This window comes from Balaenoptera physalus (genome assembly GCF_965194825.1).
Source record: "Balaenoptera physalus genome assembly, chromosome: 7".
NCBI classification, from domain to species: Eukaryota; Metazoa; Chordata; class Mammalia; order Artiodactyla; family Balaenopteridae; genus Balaenoptera; species Balaenoptera physalus.
The window spans coordinates 12159103-12173485 of NC_138886.1; the positions used below are offsets into that span (position 1 = coordinate 12159103).

Consider the following 14383-nt stretch of genomic DNA (forward strand, 5'->3'; position numbering starts at 1 on the left):
TACCCACACTCCACTGTGGCATTCTGATGGACAGTGAATGATGCAAACATTTCTCTTCAATTCCAATTTTTCTTTATTATAAATAACACTGTCACCACGCCACTTCCTGTAGCCAAGGAGTGGTAAGGTTAAGCAAAAACCATTTCAGCACTAAAAAAAAAGCTGTCATTCCGCCTGTCTTTGCTCATGCTTTTCCCTCTTCTCTGTCCGAAAAATGTGTTCTTCACTGAGGCTCCAAACATATTCCATTCCCCCAGGATTCTCTCTCTCCTCGGTACTTCTATGGTACTTGTTACAAATGTATGGTTATTATAGCACTTATCACACTGCATTTTAAATGTCCATCTTCTCTACTAGACTGTGAACTTCTTAGAGGCTGGGGTGATGTCCTATTCAACCTAGCCAGCACCTCAACACATACAGCAGGCACTCACTAAACACTGTTAGTGCTATTCATTTTTCTTTCTGGGAAAAAAAATCTTTTGGCAAAGATGCCAAAATACAATCCTTTCCACAATGCCAGTGATAACTTTTCTGATAAGAGGGATTACTCTGAAACCATTTGTGGGTTCTTTGGAATTTTCATTTGTATTTTCCTTGGCAGCAGATGATTACAACTCATCTCTTCTGAACGTTATCATTAACAGAATATTGACATCAAACAGTCCTGTGGGTTACTCTTTGGTTCTGTAGTTGTTCTTCAGAGTCTTGTTCTTATGGTTAATATTTATAGTTCTCATGTAAGTTGTGGGGGGAAAGGGGAATTCCGATAGATTCAGGACGCTATTCCCTCTGTTTGACAAATTTATTTCTGATGAAACTCTCTTTATTCTCCATTTTTTTCCCCCAAGGTTCTTCTGTGTCCCAAGAAAGCAATTTAGAAATGGGTATATTTAAATTTCAGATCACTTAGCAAAATGTGATGCCAACGTTTATTAGATGACAAGTTAATATACACATGGGATTTTATCATTAGCTTTTGGTGAAACTATAGCTTTAAAAATATATACATATAGGGGCTTCCCTGGTGGCGCAGTGGTTGAGAATCTGCCTGCCAATGCAGGGGACATGGGTTCGAGCCCTGGTCTGGGAAGATCCCACATGCTGCGGAGCAACTAGGCCCGTGAGCCACAACTACTGAGCCTGCGCGTCTGGAGCCTGTGCTCCGCAACAAGAGAGGCCGCGATAGTGAGAGGCCCGCGCACCGCGATGAAGAGTGGCCCCCACTTGCCACAACTAGAGAAAGCCCTCGCACAGAAACGAAGACCCAACACAGCCCAAAAATTAAAAAAAAAAAAAAATATATATATATATATATATATATACATATATATATTTTACATAGCAGGCACTCACCAATCACTGTTTATGTTTTTATATATAACCATGCTTTCATAAATTCAGGTAGAATTCAATATAATCTCATTATATCCCCCACTTTGTCAAAGCTTATCTGATGAGAGGGCTACAGAATGAGAAACACATATGCTTTTCCAAAGACAAGAAGCACAGAGGGATTTAGAAATGATCTTTTGTAATTTAATGAGACCACTTTCCACCTATCAAATCAGTAAAAATTAACGAATTAATACCCATTTTGTTAAGACTAGTAGTAATATACGCCAACACAGCTCTGTGGAATGCAGTTTGACAAAACTGATGAAGGTACCAATCAACAGTCGATTAGTCAAAAAAGAATAGAGGCCTCACAGTTAGACGGAGTTCGGCTGAAATCCCACAACTGCTAATGTCTCGGTCTGGCTCTTAGGCCCATTGCTTATATTCCTTATTTGTAAGATGAGAATAATCATAGTATTTATATAATAGAGCTGATGAATTATTCTCAGTCCTCTCAAGTAAAGTGCTCAGCACATGGCTTAATCAATTATGTACTAAGATAAAAATGTATTGAATTTCTATAGGTAGAGAATGGAGGGGGGGGCATTTTTCAGGCTCATAGAAAAGCTAGAAGGAATGCTTTATATTTCAAACATTTCCCAAAAGTTTGAAAGTACTTTCATGTACATAATACATTTGGGAAATGTTTGAAATATAAGGTTCATGGGGGCTGTAATGAAATATGGGGAAGAAAAGGCATTTCATTAATTCATCATTTAATGAGCACCTACTATAATATGGCATGCACTGTGCAAGTGCTATAGATGCTAACATATGTAAGAAATGATTCTTGCCCTTGAGAACTTCACAGTTCAGTTGGGAAGTTTGACAAGTAAATCAACCAGAGTACAGTGAGAAGTTCAATGTGACTGAAGCATAAAATATTTAGGGAATAAGCCTGGATATATTACAAAATGCCTTTAATATTAAGCTAATGAATCTAGGACCAGGAAATGAACTAAGGAATTTTGATTTCATTCTGTGGGTTAGAGAAAGCACTAAAGGTTTTAGTGGGTCTAGTGGAGGCCACTAAAATGATCCAGTTCTAGGGTCAACACAGAGAAAATAATAAATAGGCTAGAACCCAAAGGCAGGGAGACTAATGCAAGGCAGCTTTTGTAAAAAAGTGCCAGCAACATATCATAGTGGCCTGTACCAGGGCAGTGAATAGTGAGGGAAGTACGGCTTAAAGAGACATCAATCATATCAAACTGAACATGGCCAAAGGAAGGAACTAGAAAGTAACAGAGAAATGATTGTATCTTCAGCAAGACAATAGCATGGGGAAAAAAAGGAGGACTGTTTTTAATTAAAAGAGATATAACAACTAACCACAGTTTGAATATTGCTAGATCCTGATTCTAACTAAATGTATAAAGACATTTAGGGAAATCTAAATATGGAGTGGCTATTGGATGGTACTGACGGATAATGATGGATGATACAGGTGGATAATGATCTTATTTTTAGAGATGTACGGTGAAGAGTTTAGGATTGTGATGTCTGAGGTTTGCTTTAAAGTACTTCAGGAAAATTTTTTTAAAAGGATAGATGAAGCAACTGTGGCAATATACTGATAAATATTCAATCTGGACAGGGATATATACAAATTCATTTACACTATTCAACTTTTATGTATGTTTGAAAATTTTCATAATAAAGTGTTTTTTTAAATGAACCCTAGTTTTAGACCTGTTTTGTCTGATGTACTTGACAGACTTTTACATGGAGACCAATGAGCAGCTGGAAATTTAGGCCTTGAGTTAATGTAGATTTGGGAACATCTGTGCAGTGGTGATAGCTGAAGCTGTGGAAGTGGAAAGGGTCACCCATGGAGACAGTGTAGAGCTACAGGAACCAGTGACTGAGCACCTAGGGGAAGGCCTCTGTTTTAGGAGCAGGCAGAGAGAGAGAAAAATTATGAGAGAATCAGCAAAGTAGTTAGAGAAGTGAGAGCTTAACCAGGAGGGTGAGAAGTCAGGAGCAGAGAGAGCTGAAATGAAGATATCATGAGAGAGAAACAAGAGTGCAGTGGGGTCAGAAGTAAGGGATGAGAGTCAGTGAGCACAGGGTTTCTTTCTGGGACATTTTGCAGGAAGGTGAGGGAGAGCTAGATTAAAAGGGTAAAAGAAATCCTACCATTTTATTTTTAATTATATCCTGTTCATTATGAATCTAAAATTGTGTTGTTACTGTTGATTTTACAAAGACTTTTCTCTCATTTTCTTGCATTCTTGAACATCAAATACAAATTACGTTTTGTAGTTATCCTTTGCATAATTTCAAAGAACCAGAATCACCATTTAAAACTGAGTCTTGGACTTCCCTGGTGGCTCAGTGCTTAAGAATCTGCCTGCCACTGCAGGGGACACGGGTTTGAGCCCTCGTCCGGGAGGATCCCACATGCTGAGGAGCAACTAAGCCCCTGCGTCACAACTACTGAGCCTGTGCTCTAGAGCCCATGAGCCACAACTACTGAGTGCGCGTGCCTCAAGTACTTGAAGCCTGCGTGCCTAGAATCCGTGCTCTCTCATTGTGGAGAAGCCAAGGCAATGAAAAGCCCACGCACTGCAGCGAAGAGTGGCTCCCTCTCGTCTCAAACTAGAGAAAGCCCGTGCGCAGCAACGAAGACCCAACACAGCCAAAAATTAAAACAAAAAACGGAGTCTTTTTTGTTTTCCTATGAAATACCTTGCATATTTTATATAAGGAGTCTTGTCCATCTCCTCCTGTGTCCTTAAAGTAGTCATGTGCTGGGAATGTCCGGTTAATATCACGAGTGATAGCACTGTCCTGGGGAGACTCCTGTGGAAACATTAGGAAAGAGAAGGTTTAGTAGTCAATTATGTCCGTACTTGTTTGGGCTTATACAACAAGGTCTTCTCATTTACACGCTTTAAAATGCTGCAGGGACATACATACACATATGCATGCCCAGAGTTATTGTGTCTTCAGGGAAGCCAAAGCAAAAGCAAATATTAAGGGGAAAAAAAGATGAAAGAAAATCAACCCATTTCACTCTATACACCTCATGTCTATTCCACCCCTGTTGCAAGGAAGTGCAGCTGGTAACCTTTCTACTGTAAGAGAGAAAATGTGATTCAAAATGGATTGCCCCCAGGAAAACACTCAACCTAACTTCAAAAGAAGGAGGCAAAGTGCTCCCGTTAGAAAAAACTGGGTACAAAAATTGCTGCTTTAATTGATCCTTTGGCACAAAACTCATGTGCCAGGTTCTCAAAGGGAAAAGAGAAATCCCTTGATTGGGGTTTATCCTAGGGACAAATGGCATAAAAATTCACATAGTGGTCTACTCAATAGGAAACTAGACTATTAAATGCCAAAGGATTCAAACAGGCTATGGGAAAATATTCCTTGCTTTTACCAATGGAGAAAAACTGTTTCCTCTTCTACAATGAGTAACTAAAACTGAACAAATGTCAATAATGTCATAAAATATGTCAAGCATCCAGCTATTTCTAATAGCTTCCCCTTGTTAAATTTTATTTGCTCACATGGTAAGTAACTAGAACACAAAAACATGACCTTCTGTTTTAACAATGCATTGTCTTCATAGCTAAGACAATAGACTTGATTCTCCTTGGTGAGACTACATCATATTCGGCACACCAACGAAGAGCCTGATACTCCTGTTGCAAGTGAAAAATGAGTGATGTTCTTTCTTGTCGGGTAATTTCTCTAGCCTTTCAGGTAATCAGGTTCCCAGGGCCATAAATATTTTACAGTTGTGGGATCTGAACTAACTTTACATTAAAAAAGATTTTTCTTACTGAATAAATTTGACATGTAACATTGTATAAATTTAAAGTGTACAGCATGTTACTTTTGATACATTTATACTATATTGTAATACTATTGCTATAGCAATATCACATTACATAATTATAGTACAACATTACTGTCTATATTTATAATACTGTGCATTAGATCTCTGGCTTATTTACTCCTCATTACAAGTTTGTACCCTTAAACACTAGTCATACCACCTCAAACTCCATCTCTGGTGAACCATCTTTAAAGCCTATCCTCTTTCTTAACCTGTAAACTATTTAAACCTTCAAAGACATTGCCAAACTGCTTTCCAAAGAGATTTACTGGCAGACTACTAGTTTTTAAATGCATCATTAACAGCACTTAAGGCAGCTCAGAACTGTGGTGATCCCTGACAGGACAAAATCCAAGGTGAGACCTAAGACTACAACAGCTATTTGTCTGGTGGCAGCTTCCAGGCTGTAGCACATGGAGAAGGAACTGAAACAGAGCTGGGGATGGAGAGTGCCCCCCTGAGCTGAGAAAAAAGAGGGCAGAATTCAGGGAGGGCAAGGTAGCTAGAATTTATAGCTCAGAGTACTGGAGAGGCAAAGCTGAACAGAAAGAGAGCTGCAGAGCTACGTAGAGGGGTCCCTATGAGTCACAGAACCAGAAAACAAAAAATGATAAACTGGATTTCATCAAATTAAATTTTTTTAATATTCAAAAACCACTGTTAAAAACATGAAAATGTAAGCCATGACCATGAATTTATAGGATAAATTACCTATAAAATCTATCTGATAATGGAGTTGAACCCAGATATATAACTCTCAAAATAAGACAAACAACTGATTTTAAAAGGGGGGAAATGGTGGTAAAATACTGAATAGATGCTTCATAAAATAAGACATATAGATGGCAAATAAGCACATAAAAAATTTCAACATCATTAGTTATCAGTGAAACATAAATTAAAACCACAGTGAGATTCCTCTACAAGCCCATTATATGTTAAAATTAAAAGGACCCAATATACCAAGGACTGGCAAAGGGTGAGAAAAAACTGGAACTCTCATACATTGCTGGTGGGAATGCAAAATGTTACAAATACTTCAAAAACAGTTTGGAAGTTTCTTATATATAAAGTTAGACGTACGCTTACCATACAATTCAGCGATTCCACTCCTATCTATTTATCCAAGAGAAATTAAAATACAAATATATGCAAATACTTGAACTCAAATGTCCATAGCAGCTTCATTCCTAATAGCCCATACTGGAAACAATGCAAATGTGCTCCAATGGGTAAATGGATAAATAAACTGTGGTATGTGCATATAATGATGGAATATTACTCAGCAATAAAAAGGGAAAAAACCTACTGATACACGCCATAAGCTATACCTCAAAAGCATTAGACTATGTCAAAGAAGACAGACACAAGAGACTGTTTTCTATAATTCCATGTACATAAAATTCTAGAAAAGCAAAATCGTAAGTTATATAAAGCAGATCAGTGGACGAGGCTGGGGCTAAAGGGAGAAGGCTGATTTTTAAGAGGTATTAGAGAAATTTTTGAAGTGATGGAATTATTATCCATCATATCTGTGGTGGTAATTAAAACATATTGAGTTGTTCACTTAAAACTGGTGAATTTTACTGTACATAAATTACATCTAAATAAAGGTGATTTTAAAATGGAAAAACAAACAAAAGGGGATACTCATACAATTGAAAAAGAGACCCAGGATGATGCAGGTCCTTTAGATTAAGAATTCCCAGTATAAATTTAGCTATATGTACCTAAAAGATGGGAACGATGTCAATTCATCTTTACCTTAAGTCCTTAGAACCAGGGGCAGAGCTTAGAGTCAGACATATCTGGGTTTGAAAGCTGGCTCATCTCTTTCTTGGCTAAAAAACTTAAGGTGAGCTTCTTATCTTCTCTGGCTAATAGCATCTACCTTATAAAGTTGTAGTGAGGGTTACATCAAATGTGTCTATAAATTATAAACATGTAAAGAGATTCCAGTATTGTCTGACATGTACATAAAACACTTGATAAAAGTGAAACTGAGCAAAGTCTCCAGCATGGCTGACAGCTGGGGCTGTTCTCTGAACACACACACTCACACACAAGCACACACACGCACATGTGCGTGCGCATACACACACACACACTGATATACAGAATACTCAACCATATGGTTCCTAGAATATGTATTATTTTTATTTTTGTATATCTTATCTTCCTATAAAGCTATTCATGTAGGGGCAGAAACTGTACTTTAGTTTTGTAACTTCCACAGAGCCTAGCACAATGCATGACACATACTCAGTGCTTGATAAATATATCGAATAAAAGTCCAAAAGCTTCCTTAAGATTGAGTGATGGCAATGCTCATGTGGTCAACAGCTCTCCCTAAACTAGAATCTCTAATGCTAATGTTTATTAATTCAAGACTCATGTGAAAGAGGCACTAAACTAAATCAGAAAAGAACCTTATTAATAATTTAAAAGACATTCCAACTAAATACCTGAAAAAACCAAGACTGCTATAATGATTGACTCATTAGTGACTTCCAAATTGTGTCATATGCAGGCAAGAGAAAATAACTGTCATGAGAAATAGAACAAAGACTTTGTGTCTAGCTCTAAATGCAAAATAAATCAAATCATCCTGCAATTATCAAGAGAAATGACAAGGAAAAGGAGTCTGTATCAAAAATATATGCTATATTATTGTGGGTTTAACAATTTTTATTCAGCCTAGGATATGTGAATTCTCTTGAACTCAGTTTTTAAAATTTATTTTTGGCCACGCCACACAACTTGCGGGATCTTAGTTCCCCAACCAGGGATCGAACCTGGGCCCTGCAGTGAAAGTGCCGAGTCCTCCTAACCTCTGGACTACCAGGGAATTCTCTTGAACTCAGTTTTAATTTTAACCAACACACAGAATGTAAAATAGCAACACAAAGAGAAAACCACAGGCATACTGGGAATTGAGAAATCTTTATTTGAAATAAATCTGTTGCATGACCAGCTCAAACAACAACAGACCATAAACAGTCCCAGCTTCAACTGTGAAACTGCAGCATGACAAAAACTTATTGCACCCCTAGAATCATTAAGAGGAAAAATAATAAACTGAACTTAACTAAAATTAAAAAATTTCTGCTTATAAAATATGCCATTAAGAAAAGAAATAGGCAAGCGGTACATATATCTCAAAAGGAACTGTATCCAGAATATATACAGAACTTCAAGAAAGAGACAATTACTAAAATGGACAAAAATTTCAGCACTTTATAAAAGAAAATATACAAATGGCAAATAAGCAAATGAAAAGGTAGTTACCAGGACAATGCCAATTAAAACCACAATGAGCTAGCCAGCCAAAGTGTCTACCAAGGAGAATGATTTCTTGTGCAATGATAGGAGGGCTACCACCTGGAACACTCTGCAGAGAGTAATTCAATCAATGGAGATTTGGAAAATCAGAATGATAATTTCAAAGCACTGAAGGAAGATGACCCAAAGCAGCATTAAGTAGTTTCTGAAAAGTTCTGGAACTTGAAAACAAAAAGGAGAAAGGGGACTTAAAGCACTAAAACAATGATTAAAATAAATTTCACATTGACAAAACTTTCCAGAAAAGATGAATGGACATTTTATTGATCTATATTTGGAGTTCAGCCACAAGAAATTATTCTGAAAAAGCTGTTAATTCTGTTCTTGAATTATATATCCACTGGAATATTTCCAAAAGAGAATTCAGATTTTTTAAATGTCAGATGAATTCACTCTAAGAATTTTATGAAACAACAATTAAAGTTCCGAAACATGCTAAGAATGATAGATTCTGGCTCAGGACAAGCATGAAGGTTAGAAAATTATATGAAGAATTGAGAGGAATATGGAAAGCTTCAAAATATTTTATGCTAGTTTTATCAGTCATATTAGACTGATGATAAAGATAACTTGAAAAAGGATATACAATTATGAGATATATGACTTGGACATTCAAACGCACATAGAATCGGAATATAACAAAAAACTGAAAAAACTCTGTAACTGGTTAGTTCTCATCCATCTGCCATCCCTCAACCATTTGATCATGGGAGTCATCAGATAAGGGGGAAAATGCCCTTGAGATTAGGTGATTTTGAAAATTCACATGCTGAATTTTTGAAGCCTTCAAGAATGATAATAAATCGAGGAGTTCCATGTGAACCACTTGCTTAAAATATTTGGTCTTAGGAAATATGCTGAAGAACTTGGGAATAAATCCATTTGACTTGCCAGAGGCCAAGCTGTACAAAAATGATCCAAAAATTCTAACAATGATGAATTCATAAGTTACTATCAGAATAATGACATCGTTAAATTTGAAAAGATTCTGAAAACAAATCACAGTAACGTTATGGATGATTCCTTCCTAAGAGAACACAGCAAAGAGCTTTTGTAAAATATCGAAACCCAAGTGCTTATAAAATTAAGATTTATACCACAATACATAGTCCTTTCATTTCTAAGGAGTTAAACATAAATGTAGCTGACATAGGGAACTTGCTAGCACAAGGCATATTGGATGACACTATTCATGGTCAAATTGATTAAGTCAACCAAATACATCCTTTCACCAGACTATAATTAGTAAAATGGCTTAAAAGAGAACAAGCTTTTACAAATGCACTTGAGGCAATCATGCAGAGACATAAACCTTAAAAGAACAGGGAAGGGCAAAACTACTGTAAGGTGATAGGTCCTGAAAACTACTGAAGTAATGGCAGAAGTAGTTCTTTTTTATCAACTGGCTTTATGTTTTGGTTGCTTCATTTATCATAAGAAAAATAGCTTTAATCTCCAGAAAAAAACAAAACTGCCATATGATCATGCAGTATTAACATTTTCCAAACTTTTTCTGTTAAGAGCCAGATGGCAAATATTTACTCAACTCTCCCTTTGTAGAGAAAAAGTAGCCATAGACAATATGTAAATAAACAAGCATTTCTGCATTCTAATAAAACTTTATTTTCAAAACAAGAAGCATGCTGGATTTGCCGCAGTTTGCCAAGCCCTTCTCTAAATATACAACACAATAATTTGTCACCAGCAACATGACCAGAGAGAAGATTTTTGTAATGATTTTAAATATACTGACATGTTACTACTGATTAACTTTTTTTTTTTTTTAATTTATTTTATTTTATTTTTGGCTGCGCTGGGTCCCTGCTGCCGAGCGCGGCCCTTCTCCGCTGCAGCGAGCGGGGGCCACCCCTCGCCACGGTGCACGGGCCTCTCACTGCGGCGGCCTACCCCGCTGCGGAGCACGGGCTCTAGGTGCGCAGACTTCAGTAGTTGTGGCTCACGGGCTCTAGAGCGCAGGCTCAGTAGTTGTGGCGCACAGGCCCAGCCGCTCCACGGCGTGTGGGATCCTCCCGGACCAGGGCCCGAACCCATGTCCCCTGCATTGGCAGGCGGACTCCCAACCACTGCGCCACCAGGGAAGCCCCTGATTAACTTTTTATGTTTTACTTGCAGAAATTCTGTCACAAACAAGCTGCAACAACTTGAAATGTATTTACCTTTGAACACTTTTTTTCATGTAATAATGAATCCTAAAAATGTTTGCTGCATTTTACAAAAGTCAATTCTCCAAAGTCTGTATATTTCTGTATCTGCAACGTAGTAAAGATTTAAATGAAACCCTGTAATTATAGTGCCATACTGCCCCTTATATTTCAAGCAGCAATACAAACAGTATACACAATTCAGAAACTCTAAACATACACACTGAAACATATTAGACTGGCTAAAATAAAAAGACAAAACGAAATGTTGGTGAGGATATGAAACAACTGGAACTCTTAACTGTTGCTAATGGAGATATAAAATGATACATACACTTTAGTGAATTACATGGCTGTTTCCTGTAAAGTTAAATAGGCATTTACAGAGACCCAGCAATTTCACTCCTAAGTATCACACAGGAGAAAGAAAAACATGTGTCCAAAAGAAAACCAAAAATGTACAAAAATGTTCATATTAACCTTATTTGTAATGGCCAAAAACTAGAAACCCCAAATGTCCATTAATAAAAAAAGAGATAAACAAATTACCATCCATATAATGGAATACATACATACATTGTTGAAAATAATTTCATTAAATACCATACTCTAAAATAATAGCACTTTAAAAATTTATTCACTAAACAAATACTAAGAATTAACACCTCACACTAAAATCCAAATCTTTTTTATTTCCCCTTCCCATACTGCTGTCAAATGGGACTAGTCACTGTTCCCCAAACATAACCCCAAATTAACGATATACCTCACTGCGTCTTAAAAGGAAAAATCTAACCTTTTATCTTCTTAGTATAATAACAAACTCTTTTTGTTTTCTTATTTTATTAAAACATTTTTGCTTCCTTACAATAAGAATACTGGGGAAAATGAGAAAAAAGGATAATTTCACTGTAGCTAATGTTTGATAAGCATATATCTAACTTTCTATATAATTATTTTTATAAAATGAGCTTACATTGTTTTGAAAATTAATTTTTACTAACTGTAAAATGTTGTGAGCCTTTTTTCTTGTTATCTGACAGTTATCCTACCCTAGCATTTTTAATGCACAGTAACCTGTCACATGGCTATACCATAATTTACTAGGCCAAATCTCTGACATTGGAAGATTCAGGCTGTTCTACTCCTTTTGCTATAAACAAGGCTGTAAAGTAGAGCCGTGATTCTTGAGGGGGAAGAGATTATTTCTACAATCACTCCTTTCCCCCAAAGATCCAGCGTTAACTCTTGTGTTTGGATTTTGACTTAACAATGCCAATTTGTCCTCCAGAAAAGTTGTACCAATTTATATACCACACTGGTAGCACCCTCACAGCAGCTGCCCTGCTGTTTTGGAATAGTCACTTATGTACTTGTCTTGGCCTCCTTCTAGTCTGTATATAACTAAGAATTGTACTTAAAGTTGCAAAGAACTACACATAAAGTTTACTGACTCCATCCCATTCTAATTCCGATGCATTGTTTGCTGAACCCACATGCTGACAGATGTAAAAAAAAAAAAAAAGGCACTATCAGGCATATATTTCCTTGTCCTGTCAGTTGCAATGGCCTAGAAGCAGTAACACCCAGTAGCAATGAGCACACACAGTGCCAGGATCTTGGTTTCTAATACCATTTACTAATAAAGGAACCAGGCTCCTTATGGAAATGGCTGATTCTAGTGCTGGGGCAGGAAATATACAAGATGATCCTGGAACATCTAGAAGTGCCACAGAGTAAGGAAGAACTTCCCCCCTTACTCACACCACAAAGAAAACAAACCCACAACGATGGGAACATGTCAAAGGGAAACATGAGCCAGAGTTCCCAGTAGCCAAAGCTGGAACAATGTAAGCAACAAAATTAATGAAGTATTACTGGATTATAATCTAAAGTATAAAATAAATATCCATGAATCTATAATTATATAAATAAACAACCAAATAAGTAAATAAATGGGGGGAAAAGAGACAAATCTCCCATGAAGAAGAATTCCAAATAATTTATGAAAACACCCTGCCCTGGGACTTCCCTGCCGGTCCAGTGGTTAAGACTCTGTGCCTCTACCACAGGGGGGCACAGGTTCGACCCTTGGTCGGGGAACTAAGATAATGCATGCCGTGCGGCGCAGCCAGAAAAAAAAACACACAAAAAAACCACCCTGTCCTCATGGAGGGAGCCCATTCCTGTGTGGGCTGTGCACAGTGTCTTCCTTCTGGAGAGTACAGTATGGTAAGGGGGAAAAAAAGAGTAACGACAAGGGAGAAATCTGACAAACATGACCTTAGCCAGATGATCAATGTCCACATTACTAGTGACTAGTCATGTTGATAGTACATACCCTCGTTATGAGGTAATGAAAATGGGACTTTACCTATGTGTTCTTTTTCCCCTAAACTCATAACCTTATGAGAAAAACATCAGACAAATTCCAAACGAGGGACATTCTATAAAATACCTGACCAGTATTCCTTAAAGCTGCCAAAGTCATCAAAAACAAGGAAAGTCTAAGAAACTCAAACACAGTCAAGAGGAGCCTAAGGAGACAGAAGGACTAAATATAACGAAGTATCCTGGATGGGATCTGGAAGAGAAAAAGGACATTAAGAATAAACAAAGGGGGGCCTCCCTGGTGGCGCAGTGGTTGAGAATCTGCCTGCCAATGCAGGGGACACGGGTTCGAGCCCTGGTCTGGGAAGATCCCACATGCCACGGAGCAACTAGGCCCGTGAGCCACAATTACTGAGCCTGCGCGTCTGGAGCCTGTGCTCCGCAACAAGAGAGGCCGCGATAGTGAGAGGCCCACACACCGCGATGAAGAGTGGCCCCCGCTTGCCGCAACTGGAGAAAGCCCTCACACAGAAACGAAGACCCAACACAGCCATAAATAAATAAATAAATAAAAATAAAAAAAAAAAAGCAAGAGTCTTTAAAGATTATCTTTAAAAAAAAAAAAGAATAAACAAAGGAAATCTAAATAAAACATGGACTTCAGTTGATAGTAATATATCAGTATTGGTTCACTAATTGAAACAAACATATCATACTAAGATTTGCACTTATTAGGCACTCAAAATGTTGGACTAAATTTGTGGAAAAAAACTGGTGAAATGAATGCTGTGGGTACAAGCTCAATAGTAATAAAAAGGAGGCTCTGTTGATGTAATTGATTTCTAGATGATTTCTTTCTTGTCCCCAATTCTTATGCTCTTTTTAGTGTATATAAGAAAGCAACAGTGACGTTTTGTTACTTTCTTAAATTGTAAGGCTTGTCTAAAATAATTTGTGCAGAGAAAAATCTAAGGAAATAACATTTGTGCTGTTTTCTTCTCCCATCTTGGTTTTGAAAGTCGTCCATTAGGTCAAATCACAGTGGTACCACATTCTGTAATTTTTCTGGATGACTATTTTTATACCTTACTGTGAGAATTGGCTCTCTGAGTAACTTCTCAGGATTAACAAGGTACTGGGAACTGACGGAAACCCTCTGAATACACACCCTTTGTAAACTCAAGTTGAAAAATAGAAAGCTAAGAATGGCAGGAAGAAAAAGAAAGTACCCAAACAAAGAAAATGCAGTGGAAGGCTGCCATGAGAAATAACCAGCATAGAGAAGATTATTTCCAAAGTAGCT

At 37.4% G+C, this 14383-nt stretch overlaps 1 protein-coding gene and 1 long non-coding RNA gene across 10 annotated transcripts in view; one reads left to right on the forward strand and one right to left on the reverse strand.

Moving 5' to 3' along the window:
- Window positions 1-14383, reverse strand: part of RABGAP1 (RAB GTPase activating protein 1) — a 157999-nt gene that overhangs the window by 32615 nt on the left and 111001 nt on the right. For all 9 annotated transcript variants that reach the window (XR_014265366.1, XM_082467747.1, XM_082467746.1 and 6 more), the window contains one exon: window positions 4090-4203. Coding sequence is in view for 8 of the 9 variants with exons in the window: in XM_082467747.1 (XP_082323873.1) it covers window positions 4090-4203 (114 nt within the window). In the remaining variant the exon portion in view is untranslated. The remainder of the gene's footprint in view (window positions 1-4089; window positions 4204-14383) is intronic.
- LOC309663640 overlaps window positions 4212-14383 on the forward strand; it is an 82346-nt gene continuing 72174 nt past the window's right edge. Inside the window, exon 1 of the long non-coding RNA XR_014265382.1 lies at window positions 4212-13570. This is a non-coding gene — a long non-coding RNA (uncharacterized lncRNA). The remainder of the gene's footprint in view (window positions 13571-14383) is intronic.